Below are 27,021 nucleotides of genomic sequence, written 5' to 3' on the forward strand. Positions count from 1 at the left end.
TCTTTCCCATAAAATTAAAATGCACTGATCAGGTAACTAATTGTAGTTGACTTCGGATTATATAATCTTCAAGTAATTATATAAACAATAAATTAATGCATTAATATAACAAAATAAGCATTATTTTTACTACATTAAATAAAACCTTAAAATAAACCCAGGCGTCCAAAACTATTGTTTGCCTCCATTAAAAGGATTGTTTAGAAACTTCCTTAAGACCACCTTCAGATCACAACGTAGACATAATTCAGGTTATTAACTTTTTCCGTTTAGGCTTACAGATCTTAGAGACACAAGTATTTCTAAAGAAGAACAAGATTTTCATGGAAAAGTATGAATTATACAGTAGTTTTATTGAGTCTTTATTGCTAATGCACATGGGGTTCAGAACCATAATGACGATATTGGGCACTTAAGTCATTAGGCTGTCATATTATAGCAAAATTATTTGTACTATATAATCATTGTTTCCTTTTTTATATTACACAGATCTAAGCTTAGTTCATCTATCTTTGCCATTACAGTGCTACTTTGTTGTTGTAAATACCTATTTTTTGAAGGATGATTTGAGAATGTCCGTTGTAGTTCAAGTTCATGTTTATTAGACCTTTGCTTCCTTAAAGCTGGGAGACAGGATAAAGAGAAGTTTTCAATCTGCCTCATGGTGTCTTGTTTGATTATGTATTGCTTCACAGTGTCAATTGCTGTATAGTTTATGTTTTAAGTACTTGTATACACACTAAAAATTTCAAAAGGAATGGGAGCCAGTTTCTTTTTTTTTTTCTTTGCAACATTTCCATTTATACTCGTATTTAAGACACACACGTTCTTAAAATGAAAGTGGAATTCTTTTTGTATTCAACTTTTTCTCTGTGGGGACTTTAAAGATGAACACATTTAAATGCTCTCCAGTGATTATCTGCAATAAGAACAAAATCATATGGGGGGAAATATAAAGCTGAACCTGAAAGCTTCAGCTGAAAATCATTGCTGAGCATAAGGTGATCACAGCTTTGATTTTGAGAACTGGTTCCAGGGTATTGTAAATCTTTTATAAATGAATATTGATTATTATTATTCAAGTTATCAAACTGCTTTCTCAGAATTTGCTTTGCTTCTGTTCAGTGCTGTGATGGCTTGTTTGTTTTCTTATTAAGTCCTCGGGATTATGGCACAGTATAGCTCATCTGGCCTGTAGAGTGCTGTGGATTCCTTGTGAGTGTGTGTGTGTGTGTGATATAAAAGTTGAGAGATGTACACACTTCTGAGTTTGAATAATTTTTGGCTGAGACTATGTGAATTGATTCTCATACAGGGAAATGACACACAAGTAAAATCAGTAGTCTATTCAAATCATTGTACAGTCAAGTCAGCTAAATATATGGCAATTAAGAGCAAAACCAAAACTCAAATTGAACAAAACCAGTTTAGTCTGTAGTTAAGTATACTCTGTGTCTGAGTGTGTGTGTCTCCAATTTTTGTCCCCAGATCAGAACCACGATTTGGGTAATGCACTATAAACCAGACAGTGCCCATCCAGCCATTCCTATATTAAAATTGATCATCTGAAACTGATCCTTTGTGAGAATTTAAAATTTTTACCTTGCCCTGAATTTTTAAAATAAAATACGTTTAGTAGGAGAGAGGGTCAGATAAGCACTACCACTTTGAACTCTTATAACTGTCCTTAGCACAGGATGTACACCTTATAAACTTAAAACACCCAGCACTCCTGAGAACCTATAATTAACCCATTTACTCCTCCCAGATATATTTTAAGGTTTGGGTGTAAATTCAGTTCTGGTGGAGAGATGACTAGCACTTGTGAAATTTCAACAGAACAGCACTTGAAAGTAGGCATACTAAAATTCCGAAGCTAAACTGTTAAAAGACGTAAGAGCAGAGTGTGACCTGCTTGGCCAGCTCCACCAACCTGAGCTACAGTCACCCTGCTCCTTTCTAACTGTTGTCCTTTTTAATGAATCACTCTGACTCCCCATGCAATTGTCTTACTCAGAACCTAACAGAAAGCTAGGGGGAGAAAGAACTGGAAACACAAATCAACTCAGAAATAGTCTCTGGCTTTGGTGGCTCTGATTCTGGGCATGTGACTGCAATTGAAAGTTTTCTGACACATTGTTGCTTGCTGCTGCGGTCAGGCCACCTCTGAGTCAGCTCCCCATACCGACTGCCAGCAAAGGCTCACCGTGGTTCCCAGGGTTGTCTTTGTACTGCCATGTGCCCACCTTTAGACCTGACGCCTAGAGGCTTGCTTTAGAACTGCACGGTCCAGTGTGGATGCCAACAGCCCCAAGTGTTTACTGGATATTTAAAATGGGGCTAGTCTGAATTGAGATATGCTGGCTGTAGGTGTGACATGCACACCAGATTTCAAAGACTTAGTATAAGAAAAAGAATATACCTTCCTAATAATGTTTATTTTGATTATATGGAGAAGTGACAATGTTTTGGATAGATTAGGCTAAATAAAATACACATATTATTAAAGTGAATATCTGCTTTTTCTGTTTTAATGTGACTATTAGAATATTTATAATTACATATGTGGACAGTGCTAGTCGAGGGGGTCTGCAGACTCAGCCACATGCTAGCCAAGAACCAGCCTCTTGAGGAAACTCAGCCCCCTCCCCTTAAGTGATACAAAGAATTGAGTTTATAGCATCATCCTTGTCATCCTTACTGTCATTAGCCACGCAGCTCTCCTAGCTTTACAATTTTTTTTCCTTTTCTCTCATTTACTTTCCTCCCAATAAATACCAATTAGAGTAACTTTAGTATTAGCTTGAAGGTATGTTTCCTTAAAGATATTTGATGTTTTTAACATAAATTCTATTTTTCCTACTTAAATAAGATAAGAAGGAACATAATTTTTCACTCGTATCTGTGAATAGGTAAATGAGGAAAGAATACCACAACTCTTTCTAGATGTTCAAAGTTGGAAGAAAAGGGTCTGAGGGCCAGGATCTGTTTCTTTCCTTTGACTTGCTGTGGATATAAACACAGACTGTCATTCAGTGACAGTAACCAATTACAATTTCCTTTCTTCATAAAACATTAGGTGAAGGTTTACTTTCTTAGAATGTAGGGTTTTAGTCATAAATTTTAAAGATATTGAATAAAAGAAATTAGAGCTTTGCTTTTCTTAAGAAATCAGAATATTCTGCTATTCATTCAACAAATATATATTGAGCACTTATCATTTGCTCAACACTGTTCTAAGTACTGGGACTAGATTATCTAGAAAAACCAATAATATACAGGCAAAAATCCTGTTCTTGTCGAGCTAACATTCTACTGGGGGAAAAACAGATGTTAAAGAAGGAAGTAAAATATATATTAGTGAGATAGAAATGTTTAAAAACTTAAACATACTGACAAGCCAAAGAAAGGAGATAACACCTAAGTGGGGAAGGTTTGTAATTTTAAATAGAGAGGGAAACCTATGAGAGATGACTTGTGGGGGAAGACCTAAAGCAGGTGAGGAAAGTAACTGTGAAAATACCTAAAAAAAAAGTTTTGAGTCTGAGGAAGCAGTATGTGCAAAAGCCCTGAGGTAGGATGTTCTCAAGAGAGAACAAGAAGGCCAATGTTTCTAAAGCAAAATTAGTGACTGACAAATAAATATAACCAATTATCTCCATCTGAGGAATGGAAGCTTACCAGGAAGACACTCATTCTGAGGAGTTTTCTTTTGCTCTACTGGTCAGAGCTAATCTTGCTTGAAAATTGTGAATATGACCCTCTGACCTACAGAAGCAAAGCAAAGAGTCTTCTGCCTACTAACCCATTCTGTTACCCCCTACCACACAAACAATTCAGCTCCTCAGATCTTCAAATTCTCCCAAAAACTGACATTCTATCTGCAATTAGTCAAGTGTTAAGGGTCTTTTTAAATTTTTTAGTATGTATAAGATATTTTAGCTGTGATTATTAAAGTACCTATTTGCATACTGTAAGGCTGCATGAGATACTTCTGACAAGAAATATTGTTATAGAAGATAATGTTGCTGCCATATTTGTCAAAGAAGGTCTGCCATTTCTCTTTGAGTAGATACAAGATCTCAATCTTCAGGTATGAAATAAAGTATTTTATTTGTTATTTCTTATATTATTACTATTATTAGCTGAAGTGTAGTAGTAACTCACACCATGCGTTCATCTGGGGAATTTATACTGCCAGGATATTTATTGCCATCAAAGCTGCAATCAGTAAACATTCATGCAGTTGGAGAATTTGGTATACAATGTGTTAAAAGTATGAGAAAGTGTACTGTATCTCAACAAGCAATTACTAGGGCTCTTCCTATGCCATATGGACATAACTCTTTACTGACAGCTAATATTAGTATAAGCTTAACTTAATTTCTGTATCCTTACTCCAAATTTCTTAAGTTATCCATATTCACTTCCTGTTTGGACACATCAATATTGCAATTTTTAATTGTTAGCTCCCAAAATCCAAGGGCCATCTCTATTTAACTCACTTTATAGAGTCTAGTGCAAGCTGTAATTTATGATAATGATGGTAAGGATGATGAAGACGAGGAAGAAAGTGAGGAGGGGGATAAAAATAGTCATCCATCTGTGTACATACGAAGCGTTGTGATCTTTTACATCCTGACATGTAATCCTTACAACACTGCAACTCAGATTTTGTATCCCTACTATACAGGTAAGGAAATTGGGATCCAGAGAGGCCAAGTCACACAGTTCCTAAGTGGTAGATCTGGGACTTAAGGTCCGCTCTCCTAACACAAACTCCTGTGTGCTTTCCAGCATACATCTTGCGCGGACAGTAATCAATTATAAATTTTTTTTTTTTTTGCTGACCACTGACTATGTGTCAGCCTTGATGAGAGCATAGGGAGCACCCTTTAATTCCAAACTGCTATGTGAAGATCTGCTTCAGCCCACCCTCGTCTTTGATTTTTTCATGTCTTCGGCTGTAGTTTACTTCATGTGGCCACAAAACTGGCAAAAGAAATATTTTTGCCAAACTGTTTTGTGACCCAGAGCACATAATTCTCAGTTGACCATTCCCTCACAATGGAGCAATTAACTTCAGTTTCCCTTTGCAAGGCCCCACCCAGGATTCACGACTCCGTCCCCTTCTGCTTTCTTTAGCCATTACATAAGCCAACACCTGTCTGTGTTGTCAGGACAGTTTTCAGACTAAAGTCCACAGGTTGTTTTGTTTTGTTTTTTTCTTTTTTGCCATGGAGTGAAACAGCTAAACTTGCTTTCCGGTGATTAATTTAAGGGAATATTTCCTGATGGAAATTTCCTAACTGAACCGCTTGACACAAATGGGGAGGGAGTCAGATCCTGCTGGAAAGAATATTTCTTTTTGACTCTCAGTTCTGCTTTGACAGTTTGAAGGATTAAGGGATAACAATGATAGTAGTTATTATTATTACCAAATCTTACCGTGTCTTTCTCACCATTCACAATGTCCCTGTTGGAATAGATGCTGATGACTACATCTGTTGTGTTATTTAAAGGAGATCTTTAAGTCAAAATGAGGATGTGTATGCATCGTCTCATTTTGAGTTTGCTTAATGTTTCCAACCATATTTTAGAAGTAAATCCCAAATGCTTTTTGGCTAAGTGCATTTTCCTTTCGATTTTAAACCTATGTGTATTTTAAAGGTTATTTAATCCACACACTTCCAGTTTCTCTGGTCTTAAATCACCACTGTGTAATTTTTTTATGCAAGAGGTACTTTATGTCTCAAGAAGCTTTCAGAGACCTTTAAAACCCAAAGACTTTCTTTTTCCCAAGACCAGAAGTTCTACTTTGTTGAAAGTAAACAAGCTTGAAGAAAATCAAAATCTCAGCCTGTTCAATAGTCCAAAAGTTTGAATGGGGTTGGAACTTGGCAAAATGCGGGTTCCCTTCCCTAGCTCAGTCCTCTCTACTCCCTCCTAGTTTAGGCTGAAACACATGGAGAGGATATTCAGCAGAATACTCTCTTCAGTGGCATCTGTGTCTGGTGGAGTGTCCTGGCAATTGGCAACAGGACCTTCTCCCCCCAGGGGAAGGGAATGCTCAAAACCCGAATAATAATAATCTATTACAGATTTCAGGTTACTAAAAGTTAAAGAAAAGGATAATAGCAAAACACTTAACATTGCAACATGTCAAAAAGAAAGCTACTGTAATCTCCCCCTTGGGGCATGTATTTTTCATATTATTATGCATAATTATGCATATAAATTTAAATATATTTCCATATTCTATTCAAAACTCTTTTCCTAAATGTGTAGAATAAAATGAAATTAATTGATGGCAATGACTGCATTTAGATTTGAAATCTAAGATTCTGGGTCACTGGAAGAATTGGGCCAGTAGTGGGCATCTAGAGCAACAGACCTGGCTACTCTAGAATATTCTTCTGGATATTGGACAATTTTTCCAATAAAGCTAAATCTGTGATTAGAGACATAAAGATGTGCTGACAAAAACCCAGAAATCATGGTTGAGATATTTGAATAGAACCTTAACCCTGCTTCTTAGTCTGTGGCCTTAGACAAGCAACTTAAAACAATTTGGGTGTCTTTTTCCACATCTCAAATTAAGGAGCGTTCTATATATTTAAAAATTTTAAAAAAATGTTAAAGTAAGCAGCATTTTCTCCATGTTCCCTTGAGTTCACTCCAGATTTAATATTTCATGTTTCTGTGACTCCCAAATGAACTATGCCCAAGAATGGAGTTATCTGATGGTCAAAAAGCAGGAAAAGCTTGGCAATTTGATTACAATTAACTCATCTAGGAAAAAGAGATAAAATATTTGGGATAATAATTGGGTTTTGGCAGAAAGTAAATCTCCTATCCCCATTTTTTAATGGAAGGAAGAGTTAATCTGAAGGTATGACTGGTATCATTTGTCACAGACCTGGCTGGCGACCATTGTCTCAATATAGGACCCCAGATAGGTTCAAAATAGACAGCAAATAAAACAGCCGTATCCTGACCACATCAAGTGTCAAAATGATATGAGTCTTTCTGGGTCTTTTCCTAGTTTTCCCCCTTCTTTAGAAATGTATGCTCTGAATTATGATTATTGCAATGGAGCCAAGCATTCATCGGCTCCAGCTAGATCTTTGTTTAGCAAGCATCAGCTCACTGCCAGCTGCAAATTGCAGCTGTCTGTCAGCACTTGTGAGGACAAACCGCTCCACTAGCCAGGATCTCTGAGCCGTAGACTACAGACTGTGTCTTCAGTGCTGCTCAGCCCCGCCTTTGCATTTTCAATACCCTTTCTGTGGGGGAGAGTCTCTCTGGTTCGCAAGACATTATGGAGCAAACAGCTTGAAGCTTATGTCAAAATGATGCCTCTCGTAGAGGGTTCTGTCCCAGTAAAACTATCTCGTGAGAGACTGACTCTGGCCTGACATGTCCTGATCTCTGATATCCTGAAAAAGGCATGGGAGGCCACCAGTTTGACAACCAACCATTCTTCAGGACAGAGTGACCCCTGCAGCATGCCAGGAGAATGGGCCCAAGGCCAGCAGCCTGTCTCAGAGCTGGGGAATGTAAGGGTGAGAAGGCCATGGCCAAGGGGCAAAGCCGGAGGAAGGACATGTCCCAGGGTGTTGAGTGCGACCGTTCTCTGGGGCCATAGCGTGGAGGAGCAGGAGGCAAGACTCAATGGAATCCTTATCTTGGGAGAAATCCTAGTGTAGAATGTTCAAGTAAACTTGAAACTGTGTCACTTAAGAAGGGGCTTTGAAGAATAAAACATTTTTGCTTATGTAACATTTGCCAGCCGTCTAAGCAAATTTTTTTTTCTTTAAATTCCCAGGCATGCTTACAATGGGAGAGAAGCTGACAGCACCACACCAGATTTAATTAAAATATCTGTAGAATTAGCCAGAATCTTCCCTGTTTTCTCATCAGAGTGACTCATGCTAGATCTAAGGACCATTTTTTAGAGCGGTAGCAATTTTAGGAATGTCCTGAGAACTATCCTAAGAATTTAGGAATACCCTGCTTTCCCCATGTATTTGCATACAATAAGCTGTGAGCTTCTTAGAGGCTTAAAACTAGGACTGAAGGTTCTTCGGGGGCTTGGAATGCTCCTCCTACACTGTAGGAAGCGTGAGATACGATCAGTCAGTACTTGTGGAAGGTATGCTTTTAGGTTTTGTTTAATAATATTTTCAAATTAAAAAAATAAACCTGGAATTCTTCCCATTCACAGGGGTATTATGAGAACTGCTCTTTGTTATGTAAAAGTATTGTTTCTGTAAGAAATGTGCCCTCTTGGGAAGAAAGGCGCAGTGCAAATTCAAATTAGAAATAAAACCGTACAATATGTAGCATATGGCCAAAGTTGGCCTGAGCTCACTGGGGAAAACATTCTAAGGCTTGGGAAAAGTCACATCCCTGGTGTGTGTGTGTTTGTGTGTGTGTGTATGTTTGTGTACAGAGCTGTGTATGTTTGTGGGCAGGGGGCAGTGACCCAGCATAAACACTTTCTTTCCCACAACTTAAACATACACACGATACTTAAAATAGTTTCATTCAGGGGTAGAAACCATGAGAGTCACAGGATTGTTGAACAATAGCAAAGCTCTTTTAAGTCCATGATCTTTCCATATTCAAGAGCATTGTAAAATAAAAACAAGACTCTGCAAGAGATCGATATTTTCCAAAGGGAAAGCAACTTACAGCACAGGAGTATTTGGATTGCTAAGTGCCTTCACTTCTCTCTGTGTTATAGTCGGCTGCTTTGTTCATCGTGAAATCTTTTTGCGGATGTGTTACATGCGATGAGCTTTGGTGTTATAACAAACAGAGAGGAAGGCTGCAATAATGTATTTCAGTTAGGAAGAAGCACTTGAAAGAAATTGGTTTTGCTATACACATGATGTGAGCCAATCAATAGTGGTTTAGTCTGACAAGCACTGTCAATATCCATTGTCACAGTTCAGAAAGTCTTTAATGGATAGTTCTTCAAAACCCAATGATTTCAACACATGTTCAAAGTCTTGAAATACACTCTACCTGGCAGAAATTAATCACAGATAAACTCTTGGTTGTATACAAGATTTTTTTTTAACTGAGAGCCAAGTAGCAGTCAATTAAAATTTGTATCTATATTAATACATATTTAATTTTATATAAATTAATATATATGTTTAATTTATGCAACAGCTAAAGGCATAATCTAATAATACCAGATACATAGTAATTACCCAGTAAATGCTGAAAAAATGAGAGGCACTGAGGTGGAGGGTCAAGGGTTCACTTTTTATACCATCTGTTCTGTTTACTTATTATTACAACTGTGACTGGTATGCAAAATATCTATCATAACCTCACAATTCATAACTGTTAGTTTTTATTGAATACTTATTATACACTGGATATTGTGCTGGGTGTTTTGCATATATTGGGGCATTTAATTGACACTACAATCCTTCGGAATATTGTCAACCCCATTTAACAGATGAGAAAATGGAGGCAAAAAGAACTTGCATTGCTTAAGTGAGATCCTACCTCTGTTAGGTGAGAGAGTTGAAATTCAAAAAATTTTTGTAGTATTTAAAAAAGAGAGCAGAAACGCATGAGAGCACACAGCTTTTGAAAGGAACAGCATTAGCTGTTGGCAGGAGGCCACGTATTAGTGGTTCTTATCTGTTTTCCCTCTAAATGCTGATCCTAAACTCTTACTCCTATGAAGCAGCCAGGACTAATACAAGCAGACTCTGTGGTTGGGCATAGAGAAGAATGAGATTCCTGGCTGGGCTGAAAGAAGAGTTTGTAGAAGTGAACGTATGTGCTTATACTACTGTGGGCTCAGTGTGCATCTTCTGTCTTTGAAAAAAGATTGTGTGATGACAGGAGTCGAGAAGAAGAACTAGGGAATTGAGAGAACCGGCTAGATCACTAGGCATTTGTGTTTAAAAGAAAGCCCGCTGCACCTTACATCTCTCTTTCTGTATTCATTCTTCTCTTGCTATATACAGCCACCTGGAGCAAGTGAGTGATTCTCATATTCACCTTCTGCCCAGTAGCTAAGAGTTCATTCTTGTTCATAGTGGTTATGGCTCTGTGCAACCTAGAAGCCATTGTCAGCTGTTCTGACTGTAGGTCCAGAAAGTATTCAGCTGTCAACTCTGTTGCTGTCCTGTGATTCACTAATCTCAACTAAGGCAATCATTTTCTCTTTTAGATCTACGACAATACATACCACCTAGAGTAATTTTCAGTCAGCAGTTCACCTAAAGCAGGTGATTTAGGTAGGATCTTAGATTGGAAGTACTTGACTGCAGTGGGAGGTTACTGCCATCTCTCTACGTCCTTAGAACTTTGACAGCATCACCAAACAGATGGAGAGGCAGGCAGTGAGACAGGTTAGGAATGCTCAGGGTCTCAAAATTAGACAGCCCTGCATCTGATTTCTGGCCTGGCCACTATTTGCTACTTGACTTAACCTCTCAGATTCCTAATCTGCATAATGGGCATCAATAAGAGAACCTATCACATTGAATGATTATAAAGATTAAATGAGATGTAACATTCTTAGTACAGTTCCTTTTCACATCACAAGTACCCTGAGAACATTATTAGTAATACATGCAATGTTAGGATGATCAAATTGGCTAGGCAAAGCAGAGATTTGGACTGCTTTAAAAGAATTAATACTCTAGATATTATTATATGTAATTGTATATATAATTGTTATAATACTTAGATTATGAAAAAGTTAAATATACATATTTATTTAACTTTTCTCACAATCTAAATAAATACTTTACCACTTCCTCTCAAACATTGATTTTTTGGCTTAGACATTTCTCAAACTACCTATGACTGTAATATAAATTTTTCTTTCCTGGTCCAGATTTTATGTTCGAAAAATTAAGGATACATTGTGGCATATTCTTGATCACACATAGAGCCCAGAGTTTAGAGATTAAAGAAAAAACTTCCAGGTTATCCCACATTACTCCCCTCTACACCCAGTGAGAATACAGTATCTGTATGCATATTTTCACAAAGGTACAAATACAGACACACTCACACAAAATATGTAGTGATAGCACTCTCTTTTTATGTCTATATTGAGAGAAGATTTAAGTACCACCACCCAGTTCAAATACTGCTAAGCATGGTGTAGTATCTGAGTCAGTATGTAAAATCAGCATGGAAATTGTCTGATACTCTTAAATATGAATATTATTTCTTTCTCTAACTTGACTTTTTTCACAGAAATCCAAGTGTTTCCTAGAATTTTTTCATGCTGTTACCTCTATAGGCGGAGCTTCTATGCCTACAACTCTTACTTTTGTTGTTGTTGTTACTGTTCTTTGTGGATCAGTGTTCGCATTCATGTATAAGGCTCTTCTCATTTGATTTGGCTGTGGCCTGTTTTCTATCACTAAGAAAGAACTCATTCCTGTATTTAATATACTACCCTTCCTCATGGAAAATGTATTTCTACTTCATGGTGCTCTTTGTCTGGATTAATGCCCTATATTATTTTTTCTTTCTTTTTTCTAGTAATTTTGCTTTCAAAATCAGCTACTGCCTTATCTCAGGAACCCCTTACTTTAATAGCAAATTTATCAAAGTTTTGAACAGCGCTCAAGCATATGTCTCTACACACACCATAAGTTTTTGCAATTTAGGATTATTTTCTCTTCTTTCCTTTTTTTTTTTTTTTGGTGAATATATAGTATTTCCATAGCCTTTGATACAAAAATCTTTTGCAACTTTGGCTCAGAGAAAGAAACCAGATAGACTTACAATTGAAAGAAAATAATGAAATTACTCAGTATTTGCAGGACAGTTTTGAGGCTGTCATCATCATCATAAGCATCATGCAAGTTACCCTTTAAGTAACTCAAAGCTATGCTAAATGCTATAGAAAGAATTTAAACAAAACACCCTGACACACTTTAGAAATGCATTATCAACATAGGCACACCTAAGATATACCTTCAGCAATGTAAAAATATTGAACCTGTGCATGAAAAGACAATGAAGAATTTACACATTACTGGAAAAAGCAACTGTGGCATTTCCATACGGTTGGATAACAGGACCATGACAGTAAACTGACAACTCTTCATTGACATTGAAAATATAAAAATGTGGTTAGATTTGTCTACTTGAACTAGATAATTTAGTGTAAAAGTAAGCATTTTTCATTGTATGGATTCTCACTTCTCTTTAAATGGATAGATAACATAAATACGAATCATTGGAGAGATAATGTATCCATATCCTTCTGTTCCCAACTGATTATTTATTTTGTATTTCTTCAGTGTTTAAGTGGGAATTAAGTGGTTAAAACAAAGCACTGCTGTTAAAATGCCCTGCATTCCTTCTTCCAATTATTTCCAGATTTAATCATGATTTGTGTTTCAAGTAAGTCACTTAAAGTTTCAATAACATAGTTTCTCAAGGGGTTGAAATTATGACGTCTATTTACATTGAGCATGTGAAAAAAAGAGATATTAAATGACCAACAGTACATTAAGCTCAAACTTACCCTTTCTGCCCACTCTGACACAGGGAGTTATGTGCAAACTTTTTCGAGCTCTAAAACCCATTCTGGAAGAGCAAAGCCGGATTTATTACAGCCTAATGAACTAGGGCAAATGTGTGTGCCTGGAAAGGAATCAGGCAGGAGGCTGAAAAGAAATTTAATGAACTTTATTTCTCAATTTTGGGTAAGGTGCTCTTGTTTCAGTAATTTAGACAGTGGTACAACAGGGTAATTTCGAATACAAGAAGATCGTATTGGAATATACAAGAGGAGACAATCAGTACTTTGTTATGTAATCCGTGTCATGGTTTGAGAAGTGTTTGAATCTCTGGGGATTATGAGCCTGATATAACCCTGTTTTGTCATTTCTTTCTGGATCTCCCTCTCCGAACAATGCAGTGTGGTATGATGATTGCACTAAGCAATTGCCGACAGCTTTGCTCTGAACATCCTCCCAGACAATCGGTGTGGGAAGCTCTTAGCTGCTCACACAACCATCTTATCTACACCTGATGTTGATCCCCATGTAAAACCTCACCGACACGGTGACAAGAAGTAGCCTGGCAAGTTGTCTGTAATAGCATTTCTAAAGGGTAATGACGCTACTTTCCTTTAGCAACGTTTCTGAAATGTTAGCCCTCCCAGCATTTCCAAGTGAAAAAAAAAATAATAATAACAACATGTGATTGTAACATGGGAATACCGCGAGAACAGCAGTTTGGCAGGAGAAAAGGATATTTCAAAATAAAGTCCCCAGCAAGAAAAATCCTGGCAGATGCACAGTTCTGGATCGTATTATCCAAACTGTTGGATTCTGGAAGATTTGAGGGTTTTCTCTTGTGGTTCCCATCCTTGAATAGAATGGAGATGCAGCATCCAAATTGTGTTGTTCCCCCTCCTGTTAATACAGCTAGAAAATCAATATGCAAAGGGCACCTGGCACAATAAGCATTCCTACCTTTAGAGGTGTTTTTAACACCATAATGACTGTCAGGTATAAACCTTGTGCTGGGTTAATGCCCATTCTTGCATGCTTTGATATTTATTGAAGATCATCTTGAAAAGCCTAGGATCCTAACTCTTCTCTGGTCTGAGCAGCTTTTAACACCAGTTAAATCTCTCCACCGGTTAAGAATGGTGCTTAAAACTAATGCCTTTGCCCTATGAGTGTGGAGGCTTAAATTGCATATTGTTATTCAAAATTCTTAGGCTTTGAAAAATACTCCATTTGTTTGGGCTTGAAAGAAAAGATCACTCATCAGTGGGGAAAAGAGAGGGTAAAGGAAATAAAAGTAAATTTCAGAATACCTGGAAAGCTAATCCAATTCAGGTTAACTTTTCGTGAAGGTGAAAATATGTAGAATTAAGAGTGATTCCTCGGTAAATCAGATTAAATATTTTGGAATTTAAACCAGTATTTCTTTAATCTCTTTTCTTTTTTGAATAGAAAGTTTAAATGGCAACAGAAAAAAAAAACAACAACTGCTCATTGGCTTAACATAAATCTTTAAATTGCAGTAAGCTTTCACCCTCAAAAAGTAGTTGAATCTCTGAGGAAAAAGAAAAGGCTGAATTCTATTTTTCATAAATGATGGATTATTGTACCACACTGTGTATTTTCCAGTAAAGTGTCCTTTTATTTGCACTGTGTGATTACAAGTTTCTAAAAGTATGTGTGGGGTCACTTGGGTGCTGTGGGAAAGTGGAAGGAACACTGTTCTGTTAAAATCAGTAGTGAAATCAGAAGCAAACTATGTCCTGATTATCATAGGCATGTGTTTAAATTTTGCTTTCCTTAATTGGTTATGTTGTATTTACTTAAAATGAACAATTTGGCAAGTTTTTCTCCCTTGACAACAGAAAAGCGTAAACTGTTTTATAAGTTTGGCTGTTAAAATCAGATTTGTAAACCACAATATTCAAAGACTTTTACTGCTGTTTATAGGGGCCCAATGATGGACTTTGCTTTATAACCATGTGCTTTTTACATTTTTAGTTTGTATTTATAGTGCTTTCAAGTTATTTGGTTAATAAAAAGTATGCCGTATATTATAGTCATCTATTGACTTTAAATTCTGCATAACTCCTCTTAGAACAAAATGAGCAGAATGAATGATGGCAAAGGCCTTGTAATTTGACTTGTCATCTGAGGACGATTATTTATGGCATCAGGAAATGGAAGTTGATGCTCTAGTCTGTCTCCAGGAAAGTCATCATTAGAGGCGACTTTGGAGAGTTTGGCTATGTTAAAAACTGTGTAATCATATCCAAGACTGCTAGTTTCTCAGTATGTATGAGAAGGAAACAAGATAAAGCATTTAAAAATATACTTTCATTTTCTTTGAAAAACCAGTGTACCTCACACACATTTCTCACATGTGGAGCCAGATGGTGGTACTGAAAACAATATAATATACATATATATCTCTCTAATTAAGAGTACTATCAACAGAGTACCTAACAGGTTCCAAAAAGATATAACTCAGTATATAATTATTTTCACAATTTCACATTTATACTGTCTGTATGTGTTTTAAATTGCAAAGTACATTTTAATCACATCATTTTTACTAGTCCCTAAATGGCAAAAAAAAAAAAAAATCCCTCTTTTGGTCTTGTGTTTCTTGGCATTCTGTCATGGAAAATGACAAGATTTTGAGGTGAGATGGGGAATAGAAAATATTACCTTTGGTAACCTGTGAAAATTTAGATTGATTATTCCATATTATTGAAAAGGGCAGACTTGAGACCAGAATTACCCTGAGGCCGATTTTTTCTGAAGGATGTTAAGTATTCCTTTAGCATCCAGTGCTGGAAACCCAGACCCGTGGGGCTTTGACACAGTTACCAGTTAGCACAGATCATACACAGCCGGCCCCAGATGAAAGGGGGTAGGATACCATGTAAGCACAGTATATTAAGGTGCTCGGAATGCCTTTTTCAGTCATACAGTTTTGAATCAGTTGATGCCTGATGCACATGGTCCTGTAAAAGCACTTGCAGTGTGCGTCGGTTCTAAAGGCACTTGCTGTTCCTCCAAAATGACATGAGTTCCTCCTCTTAGGCTCCTTAGGCTCTTACAGCTCATACTCCTTACCATGCTGTATTATTACTGCATAGGCCATATGCATTTTTATCCACAACAGTTAAATCCAGCACTCTATGTACGCAATAGGTAGTCAATTCGTGTTTATTTTTTTTTATCACCTAACAGCCCTGTCCAGAACTACAGGAGCCATGTGTGTAATTTGAAACCTTCTAGTACCCACATTTTAAAAAGTAACAAGAAATAAGTTTTAATAATATGTTAATTTTAATAATATATTTTAGTTAACAAAAATATCCAAAACATTATTATTTCAACCTAGGGCACGAGCTGCATTTCAAGTACTTGATAGCCGTGGGTGACTAGTGACTACCACACTGCTTAGCGCAGGTCTAAAGCAGTGCCCCTCAAACCTTTTTAACTTTAGATGTACAAAAATATATATATAAAAACATTTGTGTAGCCCACCAGAGTAAATAGATAAGACTCTCTTAGCCAACAGCAGCTTCCCAGGGGCTCAGGCTGCTCCATCTCCATTGCTCTGAGTGCTGAGGGTACCCATAACTCTCAGACCACGTAAGCATCTTCACATGTAATAGCTGAGAAGCTTGGTCTACCACAGTGGTTCCCAGCCTTTTCAAGTGACAGACCCATTGACTGCCTCACATGATAGTGGTTGTACTTTCTTAACCAATTCATTTAATAAATAGATAGTAGACAGATGATAGATCAGATTTGTATTTTTTATATAGATATGCTATTTGTAGAGAGATACATCATTAAAATAATACTTTTTTTTTTTTTTTTTGCTTTTCACAGTCCCTTTACATTTTGTTAGTGTGTGAGTAGCCCTTTCACTACCAATAAATGAGAACTTAAGCAGGTCCTATATGTTTTCCTTCAGTTTAAGGGAGTGATTCTTAGCAGGGAGCACTTACACCCCCATCCTTCCAGGAGACACTTGGCAATGTCTGGAGACATTTTTGATTGTCACAGCTGAGGAAAGGGTACTACTGACCTATTGTGGGGAAAGGCCAGAGAGGCTTCTCAGCGTCCTTCTCGTCCTGCACAGGACAACCCCCTACACACACACAAAAATTATCTGGCCTAAAATGTAAATAGTGCCAAGGTCGAGAATCTTGCTTTGAGGTAATATAAAATATTATGTCCCGTTAAATGGCAAGTACTATCTCAGTTCAGTATTCAATAGTGCATAATCCCATGTGATCATCAAAACTTTGAACTTAATTTAAAATTAAAACTCCACCCTACGCTTAGCTGGGAGGAGGGCAGGATGTTTTCCTCTTCCTTTCCTTAGACTCACACTTCACCGCAACTCCCCATTTTGCTAACACAAGTTTGCAACTACTTTGTGGTCAAAGCTAGAGGAAGGAGGTTGCAAAAATGTCCTTATTTGACCAGTTATAAGAAGGCTTCTCACACTCTGGGCCTGGCAGGCTTTTTAAAGCAGACACTCTCCCTCAGGCACTTCTGTGGGTTCCTTGGAGACCCTACCAGGAAAATTTGACTTCAGATCCTCTAATTCAGGCAATTTATTTTCTTCCAGCTGCAGTTCCCTCCTAAGTCTCTCTTTTTTCCTTCTGTTTTCCTTAGGAAGGGATAGAATGGCTCAAGTCTAGCTCTCCTATAACTATATCTTAGCAAAACATTTTGCACCCAATAGCTACTTAAAAATTTTTAGTTGATTAAAACCATTCTACCTTAAATGACTGACTGAGCTCCTGATATTTTTGTTTGTCTCCCCCTTCCATTCTTTTGCCAATAATCCAATACATTAGAATACTAGATAAAACCCTTTGAGACTAGGCCTATATCCAGACTTAACCTGGGACGAGTTACTTCACCTCTTTGACTCAGCTTCTTCATCTCTAAAATGAGTGGAATTAGTTTATGTACTTTAAAAGGTCATTCTGAGATTTGATTCAACAAATATTAACTTAACACTTACTATAGGCTAAACAATGTTTCAGGTATTAGGAACACATTAAGTAAGAACATTTATAAAAATAGATAAAAATCCCTGCCCATGTGGAGCTTACATTGCAGTAGAATTAAGTCAAATCATGTTAGATACTTAACAGAGTATGAAGCACATAGGAAGGTCTCAATATATTTTACTCATATTATTATTAACCCAATTGAATGACTGGCTTATTCCAAAATATGATTTGAAAGGAAAAGAACCTCTACATTCTTAGTTAAGTGCCCCAGGTCCTCACATGATGTCAGAAATTGGGTTAAGATAGAGAAGGGCCCAATTAAGATCTGTATCTCATGTCAGAGAGATGATAAATTCCTATCATTTCATGAATCATTAATAATAATGATCATTATTAATAACTCTGTTAATAAAGTGATTAATAATAAGATACCTTGAATGTATTTAGACTCTATGCTTAATGAAGGCATGGAGCTTAAGTATAATGTTCATCATCGAATTCATAGCCTTTAGCATAGCATCTGATAATCAGCGGACATTCAGCAAACATTTACTTAGGAAATGAATTTGGCACACACCTAACTTTGAAATTGGCAGTGAGGATGGGAAGCTGAGGATGAGAGCCTGATGAAGACATGGCAAAATTTGAGGCAGTATGTGTTACAGAATTTCACCTAGTGGTAATTTCACATCAATAAGGAGAGTAAGAAGTATCTGCTACCGAAAAAGAAATCACTTTGGGTTAACTTAATAAAGAAGATTGCCAAAATTATTTGGGCAGCCAGGACCTTTGAAAATGCCTAAATTTCCTACAGACAGTATATAATCATAATCAATTGACATGAACGATTCTAAAGAGCTCCCCCACCTCCAATTTAGATGAATTTTTCTTTTCTACAATTTTGTATATGGATACAGATAGGTGAAATTATCCAGATAAAGGTTAGCATGGTAAGTTTGAGGGAATGAATGTGAAAATAAATTGTGAATATATGGAGCTAACTACATTCTCATTACACATTCATGTTGCAACAGAGCTAATATTTTCATATGGGCAAATTTTTACTCCTATGCCCTATCTAAACAGAAGGGCCTGAGCTATTAATTCAGGTAGTTGTTCCATAACTACTGTTTTCTATTCATATTTGCATAAAGTAATAATCATAAAGGAAAAAATTTACTGAAAGCTTCTGACTTTTTTTTTAATTTTCAGTGTTTAGACTGCAACATAGTGCTTCTGATACAAGCGACAAAAAACGAGTTAAAAGCAGATTAAAGAAGTTTATTACCCGAAGGCCTTCCCTGAAAAGTCTGCAAGAAAAAGGACTTATTAAAGGTATAGAACATTTTATACTTTTACTGTAACAATGATAAATGAATGTGCCTCTGTGTCCATAGTTATTCAGCTCCAAAGGGTATTGGGATATTTTATTATTTTAGGTTCCTTATTAAATGTTCTGCTCTATAACAGAGGAAAAAAATAGTTGTCCAGAAAACTAATCTTGAGAAAATAAAGGTTGTAGCATAGGATCATTGAAAAAAAAAAACCTAGTTTTGACCTCAGAGGACCTGGGCTCTGGACTAGGAGCAGAGAAGAAATACCCTAGTGGCCCATCAGAATGACCCCGTGTCCCCATGTGCCTGGACAAACCTCTTGTCCCAGCATAATTAATAACAGCAGACCTTTTCACTCTCAGATGTGTTTTGATTGGATAATAAGTTATCAGATCACCTAGTCATAAGGTCTGAAGTAAGTGCCGGAAGGAAGTCCAAGACAAACTAGTGTCATGAAAACATATAGATTTGAGAGCTGAAGGACCAAGAAGTCAATCTAAACTGAAATAAGTAGGTACTTTTGAAAATATATCTGAAGTAAACAATAAAATATTGTAGACCAACCCAGCTACCAGAATAGAAAAGCAGACTCTGGCGTTAGACTATAATTGGAGTTTGTACCTTGGTTTTACCACTTGCTAATACTGACATTGAACAAGTTATTATCTCTCTAAGCCTCAGGTATTTCTTCTGTTAAATGGGAATATTTATACTTACCACTCAGAGGGCCACTGAAAGAAAAAAAATGAGATAATCCATGTAAAGGATTTAGCAGAGTTTCTGGAACACAGGTATTCAGTAAATGTTCTTTGCTATTATTAATACTATTATTCATTACTGTTGTTACTACTGTTAGTGTATCAGATAGATGAAAGAATGGATAGATAAAACCAGTGATTATAGATTTCTCTGACTGGAAATCATTTCATAGATCACACAGGCAAAATGTATTATTTTCCTAAGAAGAAGACATACACATCAAGTATGTTACTCTCCCTGGTTTTCAAATTTTCTAATTGATGGATATATTTTTTAAATTACATTTAAGAAAGAATTTGAAACTGGGCTAAAACAGTCTTAAAGTAAACTTTGAGGACAAATTTGAAAGACTGATCCTTAAAGAAACCAAGAGATGATTTAATTCACAACTATTTCGCAGAAACAGGGCAAAGCAGATCTTAATATTTTCAGTACCACTTAGTATATGAGAATTATTTAAATAGTTTACAATAATTGTTTGGCCTGTCAATTTCAGTCCATTTTCAAAGAGGTGAACATATCACAAAAATCATTTTAATATTCTGAACCAATCGTGGAAGGTGAAATGTTATGAAACCTAAGCATGCATATCACTCACTAATAGAGTAGAAAATTCTTAGAATGTGAGCATTTGTGGGTAGACCTAACACCTGCTTTAAATCAGTCTTATCTCAGACTTTCACTCTCTGAAGATGTCCTTTTCAGTGCCACTGACAGTCTTAGTTCCTCTACAGACCCAATTTCATATAATGATATAATGGCACCTTCAGTTCTACCTTAGAATTTATCCCATAGATTGTCATTTTCTTAGAAAGGATTCAGTAGCATGTTACCTGCCATCTTGACAAAATACAAAACCAGATTAGTAGCCGAAACAATCTCAACTTGACATAAAGTCGAAACCTTTCATGACTGTGGCAAAATAAAAGGGGTTTTAATTCAGTGGTCCCAATCAAAATGCTAAAGAATTAATAACCATAGTGCTCTAGAATTGGTCTCAGAAAGCAGCAGAGAAACTGGATGCCTAATACAGTTTTCATACTGATGTAATGGAACCACTGAACACACTCCGATGGTACATTTCCTATCTTAGAGCTCCATTAAATTTTCACCATAGCTGACCAGTGAGTCAGTATTCATTAGCAGGGCTATGGAAAATCTATGTGAAATTCTGATTTGATAAGCTTCCATTGCTGTCTTCAGTGGAATTTTCTTCCAGATACAGATCAAGTTATGCAAATATAGTCACTTCTTGGGCTTGTTTCAGTTTTAACTGTGAATTTTTTGTAAGGCTTTTTCTAAGATTTTTTTAACTGAGTAAAAAGCATTAAACCAATTTTTTGAAAATGCAGGCTCAATCAAACTTAGTAATTTAAGCCCATTTTCTTAGCATATCTAAGGCAAAGACTTAGAAAAAAGCAATGAAATCAGTGTTTTTAATTGGTTATGAAAAAATATGTAAAATAAATGAATGATAAACAGTTAAATGGTTAATTTCTCCAAGTAAAATGACTTAACTCTTTCAAGGAGAAGAATTGTTTGAAAAGAGGGATAGTGGCCTTTAAATCTGTTCTGCAGTGCATTTGCCCAAAGAATATGTGTCAAATTCTTTAAATTGTCTAATTTTTCACATCTAGAATAACATACCAAGATTTGGGATAGCTGTGTGTGGTGGTTTGGGTCTTATATGTATGCTTCCAGATACCTGGGAGGGGCTTGGCAGGATCACAACTGCTTTTCTAAGTGTTTACTCTTATATATTGTTCCCAACATGTTGAGAAGCCTGAGCTCTGAATTTATCCAGCCTTTACTGAGCCCTCACTGTAGGGCAGGAAAGGCTGTGTTTATTTGACTTTAAATGCCCAGCAGAACAATATTCACAAGCACTTTATGTAAAAAGAAAACTGCCCCAATATCACACAGTCTAAACTCAGTCACAAACCCTTTCTTCAAAACCTGCTTTTTGGATTCATGGAGACCTGGCCAATACGTGATTTCATTGGCTAGATTTTAGATCTGGAAACAGTCACTTGATGGGGCTGCATTTCCTAATTTCTTTAATATGACTATTAAGAAGGGTGCATTGTGATGCCAAAAAGGGGCCAGCAGATAGTTCTGAATGATCACCCAGTGGAAAGAAATCGTAATAGCTCCAGTGGGTGTTACAATCATTGTACCATGGCAGTGGTGGCTTCTGAAAAGCCTTCAATCTCTCCAGGTGCTTTCACATTTGCCAAAGGAATGGCAAGAACTTTTCAAATGTATGTGTTTATTACATTGAGCCTCTTATGGAAAACAAAACTCCAATCAGTTTAATATGTAAATTATAGGCAAGAGGGTACACTTTAGGGCAGTAGGTGTGTTTGTACGTATCTTCTACTTGCTTTTGGAACTGAGGTAATAGCTCTCTAGTGCCAGCCAAACTACCTTATGTAATCTTTCAAATAGCAGCATTGACATCCAAGAACAGAAAACACTTGGCAATACAGTGTTTAGAAAAGATAACAATTGTTTGGTATTTTAGGAGCAATGAGTATTTCCTTAGGTGTACCAAAATGACGAGTTAGAGAGGCTTGTATGTTTAGAAAGTGGCTTCATTCATCTTTATATAGACAAAACCATACTGGATGGTATTAGCAGAAATTGATAGTAATACTGTACTACATCTATTTTTAATCAGTATATTTAAAAGGAAACAACTAGTTTAAGGATTAACTAGTATTCCTCCAGGATTTATGATGAAAACCAGTGTTTTCCTGCTTCGTTCCAGTTTTTCTCCTTACCATTTGGGATGGTTTCTCTTTGTGGTTCTTCTGGTGGTTGCCTCCATATCTTACATTATTGTTATTTGGGGCATAGATTTTTGTCAATATCTTTCTTACCTTTAATGTTATAATGTATTTATATTACCTAATTTATTCTATATTGAATCTGACTCAGTTGAACTAGACCCCATCAACCTGGCCCTTCTCCTCCCCAAATACTCAAATACAGCTTGTCTTGCCATGACCATTGGCTTCCTCTGAAACATACTTAAACCTCTATTTATTGTTCTACTAACCATAGAAAATTGAAACTCCAGGCCTTCATTGACAAGATGAGAAATTTAGTGTCCTCTTCCCCTTTCACCTCCTCTGCCTTTGCTATTGAATCTTTACTTTTACATCATGAAAATTTATATTACTTCACTGATTTTTGTAATTATGATTTATTTATAGGTTGACTCTAAAAGTTAAAAACCAAAAAAACCAGCATTCATACAATTATGATTATGTAAGGTTGCTTAACACAGCACCAAGTATGAGATGTTCATCTCTGTCCTTAGAGTATCATAACCCATGACTCTAAGAGAGTAATGCTCCTTGATCCTGGTGAAAAAGATTCTCCTTCCTTTTACATTTGAAGGTTATATTAGTAAGTTAACGTTGTTTCAAAACCACAGTCTAGTTTTCTATTCCACACCCTCTACCATATTTTGAATCTAAATGTGAAAAAAATCAGTCATCAGCATTTACTTTATGTTGATCATGTAAATATTATGGAACGTTTCATCAAGTAATGTGCTAGATTGGATTAACTTATCCATGGTCCAATGCTATGTCTTATGGGCCACACAGATTATTATGTTCTTATTTTTAAAGCTTATGCTTCATCGTTTGCTTATAATCATGCTCTCTTTTAGTTTGATACATTTTGGGATTGTGAATATCTTGTACAGATGTTTTTCCCCCAGAGTTTTATTTTTTTCTTGCTTTATGGACCTTTACATCATCAAGGGCTTTAATCCTCTCAATTAAACAGCCTATGTACTTTAGTCTGCGACTCCCTGTTTTTTCCCCCAAAATATCTTCTGGAGTCCTTCCATCATCCTACTACAATTTGTACTAGTTGCTTTCTAGGCTTCACCTTTATCACCCTGTGATATCCTTTCCCTGAACTTCTGAGCTGTGTTCACTGTCTTCCAAATCCCAGGCCTTTTCTTTCTTGCTTTAATCTCTTCTATCTCTATGTAACAACCTCCAGTAACTCATTTATAAAACACAAGACCTTGACTATCTTAAACTATCTTCAGTATACCCACACACTTGATCAATAGTTTAGTTAGGCATAAAATCTCATTGCCTCTGGAACATAGAGTTGCTGCTTCCATTCTTACTCTTGTTACTTTGAATATTTTTCTTTCAGACTCATTGAGAGTTTTGTCCTTATTTTGACCTTCTGTAATCGACATAATGTATATAGTTGGCAGAACTTTAAAAATTTATTCTGCTTGGCACTCAACTTGAAGAATTGTGACTTCACCTCAGGAATTTTTTTCTCTTTATTATTATGTTAATACAGTCTTCCCCTAAGTTTTCTCTGTTTCATTTTTTGGGATCTGTATGATGTAAGTATTAGATGTCAGGACTGATTTTTCTCATGTTCTGAAAAAATTCTCAATTTTATCCTCCATCTTTATACTAATTTATTTTTACTTTAGTAATTATATTTTCAATTTTCTAGATGTCTTTCTTATTCTCTGTTCTTTTTTGCATACCTCACTCTCTCATATGCTATGAGGGCAAAAGTTTTGTTTGACCATGCTACTCCCATTCCTAATATTGAGGCACCTAGCACTCAATAATATTGGTTAATTGAATAAGTGAGAAAACAGAAAATAAATTATATTTTTTCTAACTTTTCTAAGGATATATATTAAAATTTGCTGTTTTGGACTTTTGTTTTTATTTTTTAATATTACAATTAAATTAAAATTAAAAATTCTGTTCCTTGACATCAATTTCATCTAGGTTCCTTTCATTCATATATTTGTCTCATTCAGTTTCTGTCATGTTAGTGACTTGACTCAGTGGTCTGGTGGGCCACAATTGTCCGTTCTTATTACAGAATGAGATTCCACAAAGATAAGATGGAGCTCTGTATACATGGATAGAACTTGTCAATGATATGTTTTTGCTGTAGAGTTATCTACAGGGACTCCCACACCTGCCTCAAACATCAAATATTTCCATAAGATACAGTATTCCTTATATACTCTTGATAAACTTATATACTCTTTATAGATTTTTTTATGATAGAGAATTTTCGGCTCCGTTTACAATTAGGAAAATTGCATTTATTTGAAAGTATAGCAGCTTTAGAGGGTGACTAAGCTAAGTTTAAAGCTGGATTCTGCCATTTACCAGCTACATAACTTAATATTTGAGTACTGACTTTTTGATATGTGAAATTTACATTATAAAATTTAAGTGAAATAATTTATGGAGAGACTCACACAGTGCCCAGCATTTAGCAACCCCTTTCCTTCCTTCCTTCTGTATTTCCTTCCTTGTTTTCCATCTTTCTTTCTTTCTTTTCCTCTTCTTTTTCTTTCTTATGTTTATGGAGAAAATTATGACTAAGAAGATACCAGGAAACCATTTTCCCAAGTATTCTTTTAAAGGTAAAGAAATCAGTCCAGGGAAGTATCAAGGAAAGGCAGCAGTAACTCACTTAACTTCAGTGCAAGTCTAAAGATGATTGTGGTTGGCTCGTATTTATCTTTTTTGGTAATTTTTATCATGGTCCTTTCTATACATAAATGGGCATGAGCTATTTTCTTTCCTATCCACACCCACTTACATGGTGTCACCTAGTTGCTGGAATGTTTAAGTAATTACCCACACAGACACAATTAATTGTTTAAGGTTTCTGTCATATGAGAAACTAATGTCTTTGAAATCACAGTACTTTTGTAAAATATGTCATTTGCATTGAGAAGTAAAGAAATATTTTCCATTCAAGTTGCAGATACAAGTTATCAGCCCTAAAGTTTCAACAGTTATGTTTATAAATTGCAAAATCATTAAGAGAAAAGTATTTTTTAAATGATTTGTTAGAACTAATGTATGACACAGTAACTTACCTGTCACATGTTAATTTAAGCAAAATATATATGAGCAACACTGCAATATACCTTTGAGCAAAGATATACTCCAACTTTGCCACTTTATCAGTATTAGTCTGAGAATAATTATATTTGAATTTATATACTGGGGCATGGGTCTATCATTGCTTGGGCCTGAAATTCTCTCACAATGTCCACAAAATGCACTAATGTGCTTAATAATATCTTGTAAATCTTCTTTTCTTTAAACTTCTTTATGGTTCATAATTGAACTGTGATCCTTACGTGTGAGCTATGTCATGATTTAATATTAGCCAAAATTAATAGCCAACCTTAAGCTGCTTTATCTTGGCCTATAAGCTTCCTGGTTCCTCTACATTTATAGTTCCCAGGCAGTTTCTGTTATTTAAAGGCTCTTGGGAGCTAGTGTGTTGGTAATAGAGTACCACATAGCTAGCTTTTGTTCAATAATAAAACACAGGTCACCATGAAAGATGGCAAATGTTGAGAAAAAAGTGCACCTGGGTAGCAGGTTAAGCCCATGTCTTTTAAAAGCCTGTTATCCAGGGAGGAAATGATCCTGATATTATGAGATATTAAAAGCAAAATAACTTTGGAGCAACAAAAGAAAAATGAGATCCAGAAATGGAAGCAGATTAGGTAAGGGGAAAAAGAATAAGCCAGAATAATAAATTAGTCCTAGTGATTCCAGAATTTATTTTCTTTTGGAAAGAGACCTTTTTACAAAGGATTAGTTAGAATGTGTTATTTGTGATGGCTTATATATACTTGATTTTTAGTATCTTTAAAGTGGTTTTACCTATAACCCAATATATTTTGTGTATTTGCAAATAATGATAATTTTTTTCTATTACTCTCTTTTTTTCTTCCTTTAAATTATATTACTTTCCCTTTGATTCAAGTTCTCAATATCTTTGTCTTTTTTCAGGTAAAAGAATATTTCAGATAGTGTCAGGCTTTAGCACTAAAGCAACTGGATACCTAATAATAGCCATGCTAAATGCTATAAAATGTTTAAGACCCAGCTGATTCAAAACCAGCATACTGGCATTTTGTTTTTAGTCTATGGCCTCTAAAGCCCATATTAATCCTTTCCCTGGCAGTAGATGCTGATTTTATTCATTCCATGGACTGTCTATCATTAAGAGATTGCCCAGACTTTTGGCATATCCTACAGGGTTAGTCTAATCCTGGTGCTAGTTTGAAATATTGTCTTTAAGCCTTCCAGCTTGAAGACTGACAAGTTTCCATAAAATAAGAAGAAGTAGAGCATGGGCACCAACTGGGAAACAGTTAACCGGCAGGGACAGGTTTTGCTTCGTGGTGTAACTCTCAACCGTGTTTTAAGCATACTCTGTGCTCCACCTCAAATTGTGTGTGTGTGTGTGTGTGTAGATTACAGAAAGGGTACAGAACCTCCCCTTCCATCCCTGACATTGCAGCAGTCCAAGCTTATATGCCGTCCGAAGCACGTCCTCAACTAGTTG

The 27,021-nt window shown here is 36.1% G+C and overlaps 1 protein-coding gene across 3 annotated transcripts in view; it reads left to right on the forward strand.

Moving 5' to 3' along the window:
* The window catches only part of ARHGAP15 (Rho GTPase activating protein 15), a 584,181-nt gene that overhangs the window by 328,805 nt on the left and 228,355 nt on the right, over positions 1 to 27,021 (forward strand). For all 3 annotated transcript variants that reach the window (XM_072960912.1, XM_072960913.1, XM_072960914.1), the window contains exon 9: positions 18,746 to 18,868. In XM_072960912.1, the coding sequence (XP_072817013.1) occupies positions 18,746 to 18,868 (123 nt within the window). The remainder of the gene's footprint in view (positions 1 to 18,745; positions 18,869 to 27,021) is intronic.

Source organism: Vicugna pacos, chromosome 5 (assembly GCF_048564905.1).
Source record: "Vicugna pacos chromosome 5, VicPac4, whole genome shotgun sequence".
In the NCBI taxonomy this organism is placed as follows: Eukaryota; Metazoa; Chordata; class Mammalia; order Artiodactyla; family Camelidae; genus Vicugna; species Vicugna pacos.